This window comes from Rhipicephalus sanguineus, chromosome 1, assembly GCF_013339695.2.
Source record: "Rhipicephalus sanguineus isolate Rsan-2018 chromosome 1, BIME_Rsan_1.4, whole genome shotgun sequence".
Classification (NCBI taxonomy): domain Eukaryota; kingdom Metazoa; phylum Arthropoda; class Arachnida; order Ixodida; family Ixodidae; genus Rhipicephalus; species Rhipicephalus sanguineus.
The window spans coordinates 132013293-132031723 of NC_051176.1; the positions used below are offsets into that span (position 1 = coordinate 132013293).

An 18431-nucleotide genomic window follows, 5' to 3' on the forward strand; every position below is an offset into this window, starting at 1 on the left:
GAGACAGCAACAGTGGCCCCACAAAGATTTCATTGAACAGTACAGTCGACGCATCAAGTAACCATATCATGCAGTTGGCACAAAAAAGAAAGACTGGAAAGCGTCGTTGCCACAAGTAACTATACCATGTGTGCCACCATACCTCGGACATACATACATACAGGAGGGTGTCAACTTGAGATTGTTGGCATGGCCTCATCGTCGGAAACAGCGCGAGCACACGGGACTAGAAAGACAGACAAGACTTTGCGCTGGCTAACAACATGAGCGTTTATTTCGTGCGAACACATATATACGCTTCCTTGGAAATAGATAAACAAGAAAGGATGAGGGAAAGGGGAAGCCCAGTATTGTACATACATACATACATACATACATACATACATACATACATACATACATACATACATACATACATACATACATACATACATACATACATACATACACACACACACACACACACACACACACACACACACACACACACACACACACACACACACACACACACACATACATACATACATACATACATACATACATACATACATACATACATACATACATACATACATACATACATACATACATACATACATACATACATACATACATACATACATACATACATACATGAAGTGCAGGGCGTTGCTTTCTCGCGCTCACCTAAAGAATATAAGGTTTGTCGCGATAATTACACCACATGTTTATACAAGTGTGACTCAAAGATGTCTATTCATGGGTCTATTCGCGCTAACTATATATGCCGATCGATGGTTATGTTACGGGCTGGAGAAACGAGTATGGGAGGAATGATATTACAAAAATAAAAAGAAAACAAGTGTTTGCTCATATTTTGTACCTTGTAAGAAATGGCATCAGGGGGAAAAGATATGAGGTTGAGGATGCAAAAACTGACGGATATAGAAGTGACGTGGCCAGTACTGAACTCGAAGCTAGTCGACAAGAGACAAGCTGCCGTTGTAGTGCTGAATATGCAAGAGATCTTGAGTGGTGTCAGCCCTGCGTAAAGGCTGCGACGCCTTGCGCCTTTTTCTGTGGCGTGGCCGTGGCTCACTTCAAGCACGTGCTTGCAGTGGGGCGTTTATCTCAACATAATCAGCACAAGCGTCAGCGTAGCAGCGCTAACGTGACAGCTATGAAAAAGAAAACAACTTCCACTGGCACCTACTGCGACATCACTGAGGCTTCTGTAGAGCACTTGCTCCTAGACAATATGCACATTATGGCCAACACAGAATTCACTTGTGAAATGAATAAGCATTTCGAAGAAATGCGATTTTTTAATTGTGAATATAGTTGCACCAGGGAACCCCAGATATTATTAGGATTGTAAGTGCAGCCCGGTTTTCCGCGGAACAAAAGTTCTGGCACGGCACAAAGAACGTACTATACGTGAGATCGTCGAAGCTTATTTTATGTTCAAAGCTGGAAATAGTTGTGTTGCCAGGCCATCTGTGGCGTTGCACGAGGCGGAGATTGTGTATCTTGATGCGTACATGTAGTTCCTGTCTGCTGTTTAATCTTGAAAACGTGGTTTTATTGCTCTTCATATTCTGTGTTTTTTCAATAAACTTCCAGTTGTTAGTATGCGCTTGTGTCGTCCGTTTCTTTGTCTACGTTTTTTCGCGCAGTTTTCCACATAATGCATTACCAACTCGCCCAACAGTCCTGTTCTTCTAATATATAATATAACTTGAATAAATCGTCCTTGATGAAGACAGCTCTTCCATTCTCCAAGTATGGGTTTTACTAGATGAAGCTTGTTGCTTGTACACGAGTCTCATTGCTGCTGTCATTTAGCTAAAGATTGTTTACTAATTATTCGCTGGCTGTTTTTAAGGAGAATTTAAAAAAACCACCGGAGAATCGAATTAGCCTGGCTAATTCAATTCTCCGGCCTCAGCGCTTACGTTTCGGTCCAATCCAAGTCGTCCGGAGACCGTTTTGTATCCGTTCTATCGACAGAACGGGGCCTCTGTTCGTTCTGTGGCTGTTCTGTGGCTATTCTCACGTCTTGACCATCAAACGAGCCTTCATCAATTGCGTACGGCTCGATAGAACGGACCGCCTCCGTTCTGTGACAGAACGCTTACAAAATATCCCCCCTGTACGACAACCGTTTCCGCGCACCGTTTCCACGCTTCGTAAAACAAGATCTTTTCTTTCATTGTCAGAGGAATAACTTCTTTTTCTTTCTTCCATAATGGGCAGGATCGGGAATACGCTGGGTGACGCCCCTACAGTTGACGCAAAGTGGTGATGAGGTACAATTTTCGGAAGTGTGGTCGTATGCACTGCATTTGGCGCATGTTTCCTTGCCTCTGCATGAGTGGGATGCGTGACCGAATCTTTGACATTTGAAACACCGTCTGGGGTTGGCAATGTAGGGTCTCACATTGATTTTCATGTACCCTGCATCAAGAGAGGTGGGCATTTCGCTAATTCCAAAGGTTAGTATGACGTGTTTTGTTGGGATTTAGGCCTACTGATCGTAGCGGCGGATAACTATTCTCTGTACTTTTATGACATTTTGGTCCTGAATGCCCTATAGGAGCTCTTCATCACTTAGACCCAAGAAATATTCCTCGGATATTACTCCCCTGCTCGTGTTTAGTGATCTGGGCAGAAATTGTGACGGTAGCGTCACCAGTACGGATAAGTTCTGAGAGTTTTGGCACTTGGTCTTTTCCGGCTAGTTCGAGCAGTAGGTCACCAAGAGTCTTTGTACGTAGGTCCAATCTTTTCTTTAAGGCACCAGAAATAGGGATAACCTACTTGCTGGTGTTGTTTCATTGTCACACAGCATTGTCACATAATCATTTTCACATAGTACTTCGGGAATGTTGCCTCGGTCTACATGTTGAAATGGAAACCTGCTTTGGTGTGGCCTCTTTTTCGAGATTGATGAATGACTACAGAAGCTTACAAAGCCATAAGAAGATATTCGGCAACAGTGCCGACCGCCTACCACGGAGCCCAACAAGGGGACGCAGCTGGACTTGTCAACAGGCCTGCACGACGCCAGCCGTTCGCTTCCACTATAACCCAATATAACTACCGAAGGTTGGGCAATTAAGCCTTGCCGTCGGGAAGCAAGGAAGCAAATAGAAGAGAGACAGGAAAGATCAAAGGTGAGAGAGAAAGACGAAGATGTGGGGAGGGAGAGATAGGAAAAGGCGACTGGCGATTTCTCCTAGGTGGGTCAGCCTAGGGGTGTCGTCTACGCGAAGCCGGGGCCAAAGGGATGCGATGCCTCTGCCGGGGGGCCTTAAAGGTCCAATCGCCTGGCGTCGGCTCAACCCCCAGGATGCCCTTTTTCCCGGACACAGCAATGCCCCGCACGGCTAGGCATGAGAGGGGTCGAGCACCCCTCCCTTCCCCTCCCCCGCCCCCTCCCCCATTGGCTCGGGTCCGTGGTGACGCCGCTCACCAAACGCCTTCTCGCGCAGACGCCCCGGCGGGGTTTGCAAGAAAATGACCCATCTTACGTTATATGGCAATTTAACATGTCGCAAGCACCTACGATAATGATCATTAGAGGAAGTGAACATCGATGGCAGTGGCTTAATAACAAGCGAGTTGGCAGCTTTGTGAGTAGAGGCGTGTGAATATTCGAAATTTCGAATATGGAACCTAATATTTTCCTGATTTGAAGCATATTCAATTCGAAAATGTATATCCGAACTTTGCCGAATAATCGGCCACGGCCGAATCTTCGGTAAAGTGGCGGATATCTTTGAGCTAATTCGAATATTTAAAAAAGTGAGGATTTAAGAATGCTACGCAGTCTTATTTTTAAAGCAAAACATCGCGAAGGCGTATCCGCTACGTTACGTTGTACTTTGCAGTTACTGCAATGTAGGAAGCTGAGTCGGAGCACAATACAGCTACGCGCGGTAAACTTTAAATAGGTCAAACCATAAGATGTATTAATGAGAGCTTAGAATTTACCCTTTCGATGAAGAACGGAACCAGGTAATATTGGCCCTGGAAATCGGAGTTTATCGGATCAATCCGAATTGCAAAAAACTTTACCGGCGAATGTTTATCCGATTTTTTTTGGATAAAACCGAAAACATGGAGCCCTACCTGCAAAATTCCCGTTTCGAAATAGATAATATTTGGTAATCAATAAGTGTGTCTATGTTTTCCTGCGCGTTTTGTCTACGCTTTAGAGCACGCAGTTATAGGATATATGCGCACTGCTAGGAAGGGGGGACGACGGTTAACCGTTAGGAGATGCTGAGTTCACGCCAGCTAAGCAGCTAGTGCGAGCTGCTGAGATCATATGTTCGGAGGTGTCCATATCGTGCAGCCACGATGGCATTGCTCTAGCTTAGTCAACTGTTGACGTGAACGAAGCGCCGATATAACAGGGCTCGCTTCACCAGCGTTCAGTTTCCATACCGCCTGTAAGAGGCCAACAAAAAAGCACCATGAAAGCGCTGCTATTTGCTTTAGTCACAATTTGTACGTATGGATTCTTTTCGGCATCTGCTGCAGATGATCCAGATCTTTGCGGTAAGATACTCTTTCTTATTTCCTGTGTCACACACTGAATATTGAAACAGTATTGTCGTCTCCGCAACTAAATTTCATTATTTTTCCTGAAGTACGTGTTACGTGCTCAGCAAGTCGTCTATTAAATTTCAAAGTCTGCAAGCGCGCTATTTAAACACTTCTTTCTTTTACTTGCAAAGCTTTCGATGATGTCAAGCTTGGAATATTGTTGAGGTGCGTCAGGGAGAAGGCGTGGATGATGGTGAGTCACCAATTCAGGATCTTCTCTTTTTCCACTTAGTTGTACATTCGGCATTTGCTATTTGATCACTGCACCTGAACACCAGGACAAAGAAAAAAATTGGCCGCGTATCTGCGTGCTTCGCTGGAAATAAAGACGACAGTCTTTCTTGGGATAATTGTACGCCTAAATTTTGGTCTGTCTGTCTGTCACACGATTAAGCCAAAGTTTAAGCACTTGCTGAACTCCCAGCCATCTTGAACTGGTAGCTGCGTTCATACTTGTGAACATTGTCGTTCAGAAAGCAAATATTACGCATATCTGAGGTGCAACCTCAATGCGTAAGTATTAGGTGGTGTGTTGCTTTACCAGAAAATACATAGATACGTAATTCTAAAGACCCTAGTGCTTCTTAGGCTGCGCTGAAAATCTGACACTATGCACGAAAAAGCCCCCTGCCGACTAGAGTTACTGTATATGCTACCTTTGGGTAGCAGAGTTGCGCATAGGTCCGGCTAGCAACCATGGCTATGTCGCGAAGACTCGCTCCGTTTTTGCAGGCGACATGTCTACCGGGTCACCGGTCGACATGTTTGGCGTGTCGAAGACTGGTGATTTACTTTAATGTGAATGACTACTGTCAATCCAGTTCGTTGCAGCAGCGCCATCGAGAAATACGGAAGTTGGCCCCAGCGTCAGCTTCTCCGCAACGCATGGTTGCTAGCGGCGTTTGGACGACAGATGCGCAACTCTGCTACCTAAAGGTAGCATATGCAGTAACTCTACTGCCGACGATATGGGGCTGCCACCTAGCAGTGGCCTTGGGTTTTGCACAAGCTCATGTTTCCCGACGCCACTGCCGGATGGCAGTGGCTAGGCTCTCCCCAAATCGTACGAGAACAGTATCACGGGTGGCCGCGGATGAGACCAGGACTCATGCAGTACGGCCGGCAGAAGACTACCATCTTTCGACGGCATTTGCAGATGCGCGGCCAATTTTTTTAAAGGGGGCCTTTATCATCGTTGCTTCCACGGCGCCAGAGCTCGAGCTTACAGAACTCTATAATCAGCGCTTCCGAGCTACGTTGCATGCCAGCCTAATGAAGACCCAATGCATATGTCGTAGCCATACAAAAACCCCTAATATCGGAACTTTCAAGCGTAATGTCGATGTAGACGCCGATAGAGTACTGGCACTCGGTTTTTATTTTTAAGCACGCTTGTCTTCGCCACTGTACTCCACTCATTCTTGATTCGTCATCCACGATCAAAATTGTCGATAGCAACGGAAGGCGACCGCTGGCACGTTCAAGCTCGCTGACCTGAAGATACGAAACAAGGGGAAGCAGCTACTCGCCGAAAAGTTCAAAAGTCCAGAGAGAACGTTTTTTTCTGGCTCCGAACTCACTTACTGTGACAGCAGGAGGCGGTCACAGTGGACACAGCTTTCTTTTCAAGAAGGTATTTTAGCTTTACGAAGCGCCGACTTCTTCCTATAGACGGGTTGCTTCGATGACGCTCTCCCGCCTCAACGGCAATTACGTGACCCACGCTCAGTTCGAATGCAAGAGGTGCGATGACAGGCAAACACCTCTCGCTTCCCGCAACCATTCTTGGGAATAGCCGCGGTCTGTTCGCCATCAGTGTAACGATCGACACGACAGCCTCCGGCTCGCGGGGTGCGAGGGAACCGCGTGAAGGCATCCAGGGCTACGACACCGATATATCTCGGACGGAGTCCGCGAACCCGCTGTCACGCAACAGTGTGCGGCTCAGAAATTATAGGGCGCGAAAGCTGCGCGAGAGCTCGATTGTTAGCGCGTCCGTCTGCTAATTTGGGAACGAAAAGTACGGACGGATTGACACAGCAGCGCCAGTTAAATTTTAAATGCGAAGCATTTCTTAGCGAACTTCTGCGACTTTGAGTCTATCTATCTATCTATCTATCTATCTATCTATCTATCTATCTATCTATCTATCTATCTATCTATCTATCTATCTATCTAGCCGTTTACGACTTTGTGCTCTCCTGGCCGTTTCGCTAATAGGATATATACCGAAATTGGTATGGCATAACGTGACTGTATGCCGAACTTAAATGACAGGTCATAACATGAAAATCATGACATGCATGTCATGAACGACATGATTTATATGCCATGGTCATGGTGCTCTTGCGGCCATTTCGTTAATTTCATGTATACCAAAATTGGTATGGCGTGATAAGGGCATATGACGAACATAAATGACAGGTGGTAACATGAAAATCATGGCACGCATGTCATGTACAGCATGATTGAGATGAGATGGTCTCGGGACGCACGCGGCCATTTCATCAAATCGATATGTACCAAAATTGGTATGACGACACCTGTCTGTTTCACGAGCATAAATGACAGGTGGTAACATGAAAATCATGACATGCATGTCATGTACGCATGATTTACATGCCCCGCTCATAGTGCGCTTGCGGCCGTTTCGCTCGATTGGCATGTACCAAATTTGGAATTGCGTGACGTGACTGTATGACGAAGATAAATGACAGGTGGTAACATAAAAATCATTACATGCGTGTCATGTACGGTATGACATACATGCCACGCTCATGGTGCGCTCGCGGCCGGTTCGCTAGTTTGGTATACACAAAAACTGGTATTGCGCGACGTGACTGCATGACGAACATAAATTACAGGTGATAACATGAAAATAATAACATGCATATCTTGTACGGCATGACTTACATGCCATGCTCATGGTGCGTTCGCGACCGGTTCGCTAACTTGATAACACCGAAATTTTAACGGCGCGACGTGACTGTATGACGAACATAAGTGGCAGGTGCTGACATGAAAATCATGACGTGCGTGTCATGTACGGCATGATTTACATGCCACGCGCGTGGTGCGCTCGCGGCACTTTCACTAGATTGATATACACTAACAGTGGCATTGCGCGGCGTAATTGTGTGACGAACACAAATGACAGGTGGTAACATGAAAATAATGACATGCATGTCATGTACGGCAAGATTTACATCACCTCTTGGCACGCTTCCGGTCATTTTGTTAACTGAATAGATACCAAAATTGGTATGACATGACATGAGTGCGTGACAAACATAAATGGCAGGTCATGCATTGTATATACCAGAATATACATTTCATTAGCATGGTATATACCAGATTGTACAAGTATGTATGCATGACAAACATGCGATATATAGTGAGCTGGATGTCATGGCATGAAATCCTTGAGTTGTCTCAAAAACAAACAACGCGATGTATGCAGCTCCTGGCTGACTGCTTCGTATTATATCGATTCCCACAGTGCGTGGAATCTGCCGGATTTTTTTTTCGCTTTAAACGTCTTGAAGATTTTTTTTGTTCTTGAAAAGTCCGCTACGACCAACGCCCATAAAAACAAAAATAATGAGTTGTATGACGATCGAGCAGCGTTTCACTGCAATGAAGATAACAAAAAAACGCGCGATGTCACGAAGTTTGAAACGTCCTATGGGACAGGTTTGTAAGTACGTGAAATGTTTCACTGTACGGTAAAGGAACGTGCTATTCGATGGTATCTCTACAACAGGCTTGCTCTACGATGTGAAAATATCTGCAGGCATGAAGGAAAGCTGAGCGCTATGGTACTTTGCTTTTGAGCGGTAACTTTTATGTTGATCAAGCTTATGTTGAATAGATTATCTAATAAAAATAAATACTAATGTACACCAGTCAAAGCCACCAAACAATTTATTACATCTTAGAATGTAAAGTACCTGTACAAGTACACTGACAACCTCATTGTGCGAACTATATGTTACATCGACTGCTTATAATCGAGCGCCCCGAATTTTCATTCTCAATGTCAGTCTGCGTATTGTCGTCAACATCATGAAAGCCGGCACCAATCTTATACTCTGGGTTACTGTTTAGCTTATACTTTTCTAGTGACTAGCGGCAGCCCTCATTCGGCTATATACAGAGATTCAAAGTCAGTTCAATTCGACGTTAATCACCTTGACAATAGCTTCGTGCCACTACTGAACGCATGCTAGTGCATGAACACATCAATGAGCGAAATTGTTCCGAATTTTCGACACAACTCTTTAATCTATTTACGTGTCTCTTACAGCTGCGCAATGGACTTGACCACCTGCTACACGTTTACCAGTGCCAGAGTGACACCTGCGTTTTCAACAAGATATGCGACGAAGGAGACGTTGTAAGGAAGAGCTTTGCATGCGTTCATATCTCCGCTTCTTCATCAAAACATTGCGCAGATAAACTGTATAGTTGCCGGTGTGTTCACTCGGAAGATAATAATAATACGTGAGCGTGCATGGATGCTTGGGTAAACACTTCTGCTCAGTGCAATAACACGATGTAGTGCTCTATTTTTCCAACTGTATTCTCACCAGAAATGTGCGAGAGTTTGTGTGATGCGCACATTTATCTAAACATCTGCCATACTCTACAGGGCAGAGGCGGGATGAGTCAAAAGTAAAGCGTATGCTTTCCGTTCGCTGCCGAATACGCATGGGGTCATTCATTGGTGTGTTATAAAAAACGAGCTGGCGTTGCGGCCAATGCTGCTTACAACTGCCAAAAAGGGGACGCTTTGACATCAAGAACACAAATAAAAACAGAAGGAAAAGAAAAAAAAAGAGGGGCAACGCTATGTTATACCGGTGTATTTTAGTACGGTGTGCCATTTGTATCATAAATCCATTGTCCCGTTGAAGCTCCAGGCCCGACAGCCACCTGAGTATCCCAGCATTCATATCACCTCAAAATCCGTCAACACACAAACACGCACGCACACACACACACGCACATACAAACTTATTAAGCTCACTGATTCGCTCTAGAGTCTATAGACAGCTTGTGGGCTTGTGGTCAGTGGATAGCGTGCCTTTCTACTGACCAATACTAAACAAAACACAATCCATAGTTCCGAAAAATGAGCAAACTTTAATGCGGCTGGAATCGGCGTCCGATCAACGCCTGTAGAGGACTCCACGCAAGTGGTAGCATGCAGGATACAACTCGACGGCACATGCACTACCTCACATACACTTGGCGTCATGTTGCATGTACATGAAGAACGAAGGGCGTCATGCATTCAGTCAGTTAATATCTATGTAATTTTGAACGAAAAATTGGTTAGGGAGCCTATGAGTCATAAATGTACAAAATAAAATCGAACTTACCGAGAAGACAATAAGCTCTCTGCAAATCTACAAGCAATCGATTAACAAACTTTCCGCACCTATTTATGGACACTAAGCTTATTGTTAGACAGTTATACAAATATGCTCAATGGAGACACAAAAAGCGGCGTTTGTAGTAGTTTTGTGACAGAAAAAGAGCAACAACGCAAAAAACCACAGGTTGGTTATCAGAACTCCCACTTGCAGCTCTGCGCTGGACGCGGATAAATATCTCGAAAAAGTAAAGGGTAGAAAAAAGTAGTTCGGACAAAACGGGCAAATAACACAGCATTGTCTTAGCCTATAGCCCTCACCTCATATGTGAACCTTCTTCACAGGTAAGCCTTCTTCACAAAAAGAGTGGTGGAGAGCAAATATGCCGCGAGGAACTCCACATGTGTTTTCGAGAGGCTAATGAAATTTACGAGTTGAATTGCGGTGCAATCATATTTTCACTCATAGCCAGCTATCTTCGGGCAGCGCTTACATTTTTGGTTCCTAGCACTACCTCAGCGCGGATTATACTGATTATTGATATTCCAGGTCAGGGAAAGCGAGGGAACATCAGGAAACACTGTACCTCAGACCGTAACATCAGTCTTTCAGCCATTTGATGATTACACCGGCCTTGGACAACAAAGTGTGCTACAACCAAGGTTTTATTAGTACATATTTTAAAAAGCTATGCGGTTGTGACACTGGTAACTTGGATTGATTGGTCAAGTACTATAATCTACGTGAGGATGCATTAACTACTGAAGCAGGATACAAGAGCTTATTAACACACTGAAATATTCCGGTGTCTTTTAACTTCGTGGTTGGCTACATTTTGCCTTTTTGTTTATTACGTTAGTTTCGCTGCCGGTTTTTCGCTTAGACGTTCTCGCGAAAAGAGGCCGGACAATCTCCATTGCTGGAAAACACTACAAACAATATTTCTGGCTTTCCTGGAATGTCCCAGGTGACGCTGCTTAATCTTCTCATATCTGTTAATTGTGATTATAGCACACTGGAGAACTAATTTGGCCTAAATAAAAGAATGCAAAGTAGCTTGTACCGTTATTGGTTTTGGTTTATCTTTCGCATGAAGGAGTTGCCTTCATATCACATGTTGATATTTGAAGTGTGGGTGAGGAACAGGGGTTGCCCAGCGTATTATGCTGTTAATTATCGTCTCTTCTTGTTAATTTCAGACTACTGCCTTGAATAAGTACATGAAGGTAAGTACCCCTGGACGACAAACATTTTGTTTCATGACGTACTAGGGGGGCGCGAATGAACAAAACTTCAGATGTGATGCTGCTATAAATCTGAAATATCGTAGAAGAGCGAATGTCGCTGGCGCAATCGTTTAGATAAGAGGGCTTGTTTGTGTCAAGTGGCGACTGATAGAGACAGGTGATTCCAGTAACGACATGTTTTCGGAAGGAAAGAAAGATAGTACGCTCATGATGGTGAATGACTGCAAAGGACGGAGTCTCCATTCTTTGTAACGCTTCACCATCATGAACGCATACCAACACGCTCAATTGGCTGTCATTCTACAGGTAGTACGTTAACGTGTTACTTATAGGAATGCGCACCTCGTTGTTGCGATCTAAGCGAGATGATATCACAGATGCAGGCTGTATTAAACACGATTTTAGCATGTGGTTGGGATAGTACATTTTGTGGAGCATACAGAGGCGTTCCAGATTTCTGTGCATAACAATTGGTGTAAGGTTAAGGTAAGCTTTCATGGTAGACACACTCTCTGTTTGATGATAATTTGATAGGATGTAACGTGCCGAGCTATCTTGAACAGCCTCTAGCTGGTTTATTAGTAGAGGTAGAGTATAGAGGTTTTTGGTCTGCCTCGTATTCCGCTGTAGGCAAAGGCGTGGTGAAATACCTGACAGCGCGTGCTGGGTAGCGTAGAAAGGCTCACACATGAGCTTTAGCGTACGTACGCCCAAAATACGCCACCAACGCCCGCGTAGCTGTTAGTCACCGCATCCTCGTATGCACGATGAAGGAAATAATAAGCACGCCATTACTGCGGCAAACTGGAACATTGAAGATAGTGCAAGGCATGTTTGTTTGGGCAACTTAACTTTTTGTTGCTTCATTCCCCTCTTGTTATCATTTGAAACAAGTGATAAGCAAACCACAGTTATCAAGTGACGCCAGCTATGGAGAATAAAAAAAAGAACTGGCAAACGCGTAGTCTATGTCCTCCGAGATTTCGAAAACACCCATCGGGCAACTCGCTAAGCCTACAACGCTGATCATATGAGTATGGCTGTCGGAAACGGTGCCGAATCGTCACGAATACTTTCCTATCGAAGCTTCTGGACATAATTCTAAAGCAAATACAAACACCAGTTCATAACTATAACAAGCTACAAAGTGCACGACAACCACTTGATAGATTCGACGTGGACGGCAACTGCTTTGGGCGGTGCGGCCATGTTCGGCGTTTTTCAGGCGTATTGGCCGTTTCCGGTCATGCGCGTGCATGCGCAGTTCACACCCGGTATTCCGTTATACGCAAAATGTTTTGCGTCGAGCGGAATACCGGACAAACTAAAAAAAACTAGTGTTACTTGGCCGGACTCCCATACAGATGGGGCGTATTCTAACACAGGACGAATATAAGTGATAACTGTTTCTTTAAAGATGATGACGCAAGAGGAAAGTTAGGTTTTATGTAGCTTAGCTTGCGATTGGACTTGGATACTACGTAGTCACTGTGGTAGACAGTGTCACCAAGACAGACTGACAGTAATGTGGACTCCAAGACACTTACGGGATCGAACATATTCGAGCGAGATTGCGTTCAATGAATAGGAGTTGTTAGATGAATATGTGAGGTTACAAGAAACTCTCATCTCTTTCCATTTAGAAGTGTTAAGTTGCATTTTCCCGAGTCTCACCAATGCGGAATGTTATCCAAGTCATTTTGGAGGGCCTCAGAGTCCCAGTCGTTAGTAATTTCGCGGCAAATAGCACAGTCGTCTGCAAAAAGCAAATAGCAGACGTTATATTGCTAGGCACATTATTGATATAAATTACTAACAGTAGTGGGCCCAGAACAGAAGCCTGCGGTATAACGGAATGCACAGGTATTTCAGCAGAGTCACTGTCGTTAGTGGAAACAAACTGCGTGGGGTGAGGATACATTATTTATTTAAATTAAACAACAAATGGTTAATACGCAAGCAGTGTCATTTTAATAGGAGTAACTCGTGGTTCACCTTGTCAAATAGTTTCTCGAAACTTGCAAAAAAAATACAGTCAATCGCCACACATTTGTGCGGAGTAATGTGCAAGTCATTATGAAATATAATTAGTTGGGTTTAGCATGAAAATATTTTATGAAAACCGCTCTGAGAGTTGCGGTAAGCAAGAGAAAGACGTACCACTCGTTATGGTTGGCGATTTTAATTTAGATATCACACAAGTACACAAACACCCTGCAAAGACCGTCAGCAAAAAAAAAATTCACCATCTCCCACTAAAGGGAACCATATTGGGATGCGAAGGAGCGCATGGGTCGACTTAACGCTCCATTCATTACGGGCACCTTGCCCGATGTTAACGCGTCCTTGCATGTGGAGCACGCCATGAATTCACTGTAGTTGCTGTTGCTGTTACTCGTCCCGAACTCTTGTTGGAGCACGCCACGCGGGTTCATCGCGCGTCTGCAGAATCTCGTTCCCCGACGCCATTATGTGATTGCTGAGAGAGTGTAAGGGGAGAGGCCACAGCGTCTTACCCAGCCCCTTACACAGGCCCGAACGCGCTAGCGCGTGCTAACATGTTCGGGCTAGGATACAACACGTTGGTTCATCGCGCATCTGCAGAATCTCGTTCGCGGACGCCATCACATGATAGCTGAGAGAGTGTAAGGGGGAGAGGCCACAGCGTCTTACCCAGCCCCTTACACAAGCCCGAACGCGCTAACGTGCCAGCACACGTGGTTTTGTCTGCGTTACGCCAAGCTACGACAGCGTACGGCAGCCCGGGCCCCTAAAGTGCTCTGCACGTGTCATCATCAAGGCGGTCGAAGAACAAGACGAAGAAGACTTCTCCTTGGCGCGAGCGCGCGCTCAATATGTTACAGGTGGCTATGGTAGGTTTTAGAAAGCGGACGGTCGCCAATGGAACTACGGACAAAGCCCAGCGCAAAAGCTGCTTCGCATCTAAAACGCGTACAGATCATAAATAAATGTATTACATCAGTGATTGTACTGACGGTTCCCTGCCATCATTTGCGGTGGTAATGCTTGTCTAGACTCAATTGCGGTGGGATTGTTGCAGATCCGCTCTTATAACAATCTAACAAACATTGCGTATGTACTACTATACGACCCGGCAAACTATAGTCTATAGCTTCGCTCGATCCCGCAGAAGTACGCCTATGAACGCCGCTTATGATAGGCACATCAGCGCATCGTACCGTGCATTTATTTTCGATAAACTGGACGACTGGGCACTAACGCGAGTGCCGAAGTTACGTTTCACCACAAGCTACACCGCAGGCGTCACAGTGCAGTCACGTGCCTGGTGAGCCCATGGATGGTATATGCACACAACTACTCTATTTACACAAAGCTGTCGATTCGCCTCGTAACATTTGACTCGAATCCAAACAACGCGGCATATATGCAGCTCCCTGCTGACTCCTTCGAATGACATCCACTCACACACATAGGTAGGAGAATTTTTAGAATTTTTTCTAAGAAGAAAATAAGACGTTCACACGATGTGGATTGCCCAGTGCCATATATGGTTCTATGACTTCGACCATTAGGCTCCCATAAGCTTTCTTGCACTCTACCACCCCTCCCCCATTCATGAAATAATTCCAAGGTCATTTATGATGATCCAGTTCAAGCATCGAGTTCTAGTCCAAGCATTGAGTTCACTGTGAACGCTTGCGTTTGACATTCTCGAGCAGAATTGATAGTGACTTCTATGTGTCAAGAAATGAGCAGCAGCCGAAATGTTGCAAAATAATGCTTCGATTTTTTAAAGGGTATTATTAATATGTTTCTCAAGTTGCGCTTTATTCTTTCTTGTGTAGCCGAAGCCCCGCAGAGAGTTCTGGGAAATAAGCAAGAAGTGCGAGAAGGATCTGCCTCCGGACGACGCGACCGTTTGAGCATGCTGCCCTCACATTTGCACACCGTCGCTTGCAACAAGTTGCTTAGAATCGCTGTAATATCCTTGTTCTCGCGGTTTTCGTGAGAAACGTTCTTGCAATACTGTCGTTTTACTTTGAGGCCTCTTTTCACACCTCCAGCACTCAGACTGAACCCTGCGTCGCCGCTCACAGATATGTCAAATCTCAACGTAGTATGCCAAATTGTGTGATATTCAATAAACAATCGCTTCACGTATGGCAAATGAAGTATAATTTATAGATTTGTTCTACGTAAAGATTTCCCTTCTGCAATGCTATCCTTCGTTGGGGTACTCTCAATTTTCCACAGTGACAGTAAGTCATCGCTGTCTCATGTATGCAAATAGTTTCCATTTTTGTTACATTAAACACGTGGGATGTCCAGCTGCAATGTCAGCTGAAAACTTCCTTGTGGAACATCATTGGGTAAGTTATCTATTACAGCCAGGGGACTTATATTGTAAAAGGTCCTGACAAAAGTATACGTCTACGCTCCAACACTTGCTCTAAAGTTTGGACATGGAAATTTATTGTGCCATGTACTGGCAGCAACGAAATATATTTATTCATTTTAACTATTTATTTCTTTAACTACGGCTTCCATAGCAGTAACAAGAGTAAGATAGCATAATAAATAAGGAGCCATTTGATACACACGATCATGTCAAAACAAAAAAGTTTTTAACCACGTATGGCATTTCTTTGGCTACCTCCCAGCCAAACCTTCCTATAATGATGATTGCCTCAGTCGAGGCGTTTAAAACTGTCATTAATGAAGTGTTATATAAAGCACTTATGCGCTTTCACATTCGATTGAAGGGCGACTCGATGACACTTCGATGACATTTGTTGTCTGAAGCACACTTCTGATAAGCTTCACTTCAGAAACCGGCACTGCGTATTCTACGGCGAAAGCGTGTTCAAACAAATCTGCACGCAAATGCGTGCTGCCGTGGGCACTGCTGTAACAAGACCCTCCGCGTAGCTTAGGGCTCATGCGTTATACCAATTATAAAATAACCAGATAACAGTATGTGAACAAACAACATCGTAGACTAAGAAGGAAACCATAAACCACCACGTTCAAAGCTTACAGCTGCGTTGTTTGAATGTGACATGCATCGCCTAAAACCCGACCATGAGCTTCATGAACGTATAAATTCTAAGCAACTGCATGAAAAATTAATGTGCTCTCGTTTTACATTTCGCGTTAATGATTACTCCCATACTGTAAGATATAGCGTGTAAGCGAAGAAACTGAAGTATCAGCAGTAAACTTAGGCGCAAGAAGCACGACCACACAAGAACACATACCTCGCCCATCCTGGGTACACCTTGCGTGGTCGTGTTTTTGGCGCCTAAGTTTACTATCGACACTAATGATGCACCAAGTAGCCCAACAGCAAGTACCATATCCCTCACAAAAATGGATTAAGACAGTCCATTGACTGTCTAGACATGGGTTTAGACAGCCAATAGACTATCTAAATCCATTTTAAGGGCGTGAAGAAACGGGACCATGAAAGTGGAGCCAACTCATCATGTGCATGTGTGAAGAATTTTTTTCTGTCCTCTAAATTTAGTAAGCCGCCGGCGCTAAAACGGTTTTTGGCGTAGCTATACGTATAAAACCTTCAAGACCGACAGCCGCAGAACTTGTAAGCGAGCGCCTTTTCCCTGGTGGCATTGTTTGATGAAACTGTGCGCCAAGCAGCTGAATCTGCGCCACAGTGTAAAATGTGTACCATATTCTTTAGGTAAGGACACTTATCGGCTTCTTTGCGAGCCGCAATCGGTCAGATAAAAGAGCAACGGCGCGCGCCCATCAGTCCGGCAACGACGCAGAGTATCTATCGGCGGTATGACGAAGCTTTAAGACAGAAAAAAAAGGTTATCTCTCACTACTATAGCAACCGGCACCTCGCGGCAAATAAAAAAAAACGCCAGGCCTGCGCTGAAACCGCAGCAGTCACAGCGAAAGCTGGAAGAGCGGCATTTTTAGAGCCCGTTGAAAGCTCTCTTGGGGCTACTAATACAAGTACACTAGCAAGGTACTCACTAAGGCATAAATCACAATTTTTGTGAAGTTGGGAAGCATCTACTAAGCCATTATTCGTCATTCTGCGGAGAAACGAGGCACCAGCTACAAGGCATTATGTGCACTTTGTTGACGCGACGACTGATGACGATGAAGAATTATGGCTCAGCCCTTTGTTACGGGTTGGAAGCTTTAAACGGCCCACCAGTTATGTAATTTGCATTGGGTGACGCCCGGTCGCTATTTCCATCTCCCGTCATGCTGTATAACATACGTTGACGTGGGAGAGAGAGGAGGGGGGGGGCGAAGAACATTACTGAGTCCTCGAGGAAATGGATCATGCGCTTATGGGCTTCCTTGGCAACCAATACAAGTGCACTTGCGAGGAACCCACTACGCTATAAATCATTGTAATTTTTGAGAAGTAGGTAAGCAGGCACTATGCCACTTTTCGTCGTTCTACGGAGAGCCGTGGTACCTGCTAAACGCATGTAAGACATTATGCGCACTTTGTTGATGCTGTGCCTGCTGACCATGTAGATCTATGGCGGAGTCCTTTGTAATGGGCTGGAAGCATTCAACAACCTACTCGTTGCACAATTCGCATTGTGTAATGCCTGGTTACAGAATTCGCCGTTTGCGACGCTTGGTGCTTATTTTACTCTTCTACCACGCTACATTGCATATGTTAAGGTGGTTCCTTCCCGACATGAAGCCTGTATAGGACCTTTTTGCAAAGCAGTTTCAAGCACCGGCATGGCTCAGAGGTAATAAAGAAAAAACAACCGGCATCGCTCAGAGGTTGAATACTGGTCTCCCATGCAGAGGGCCCACGTTCGCACCTCGTTCCATCCTGGAATTTTTTTCTTATTTCGTTTTTTTTTATTTCGAGCGATAGTGGTTACAGACACCGGCGGCGGCGGCGGCGGCAGACAACTACGGCGCCAAAAACGGCCGCTGAAATTATCTCATAACAGCTTACGCTGTAAAATATATGAGCCGGGCGGCGAAAGTCAGATTGGTGCGTGCGAGTGATGGTCAGAGGCTCCGAGTTGGGACACGAGACGGTCTGTCATCGAATTTGCATTTCCTGCGAAGCGCCGGTTGCTATAGCAACACGATATAAAATCTGCTCTGCCTTGAAGTTTCGTCGTTCCTCCGACAAACGGCGCTGTCGTCACCGTACCGACGGACACACGCCGTTGCTGTCTTTATCTGGCCGATCGCGCCTGGCGCATGCCCTCAT

The 18431-nt window shown here is 45.0% G+C and overlaps 1 protein-coding gene across 1 annotated transcript; it reads left to right on the forward strand.

Annotated features, from left to right (window-relative positions):
• The first annotated feature begins 4293 nt into the window (after window positions 1–4293).
• Window positions 4294–15335, forward strand: LOC119398242 (antimicrobial peptide microplusin-like). The gene is made up of 5 exons (XM_037665339.2): window positions 4294–4548; window positions 4728–4789; window positions 8903–8992; window positions 11174–11200; window positions 15049–15335. Exons 1-5 carry the CDS (start codon window positions 4464–4466, stop codon window positions 15124–15126), a joined length of 342 nt encoding a protein of 113 aa, XP_037521267.1. The 5' UTR covers window positions 4294–4463; the 3' UTR covers window positions 15127–15335.
• The last annotated feature ends 3096 nt before the right edge of the window (window positions 15336–18431 follow it).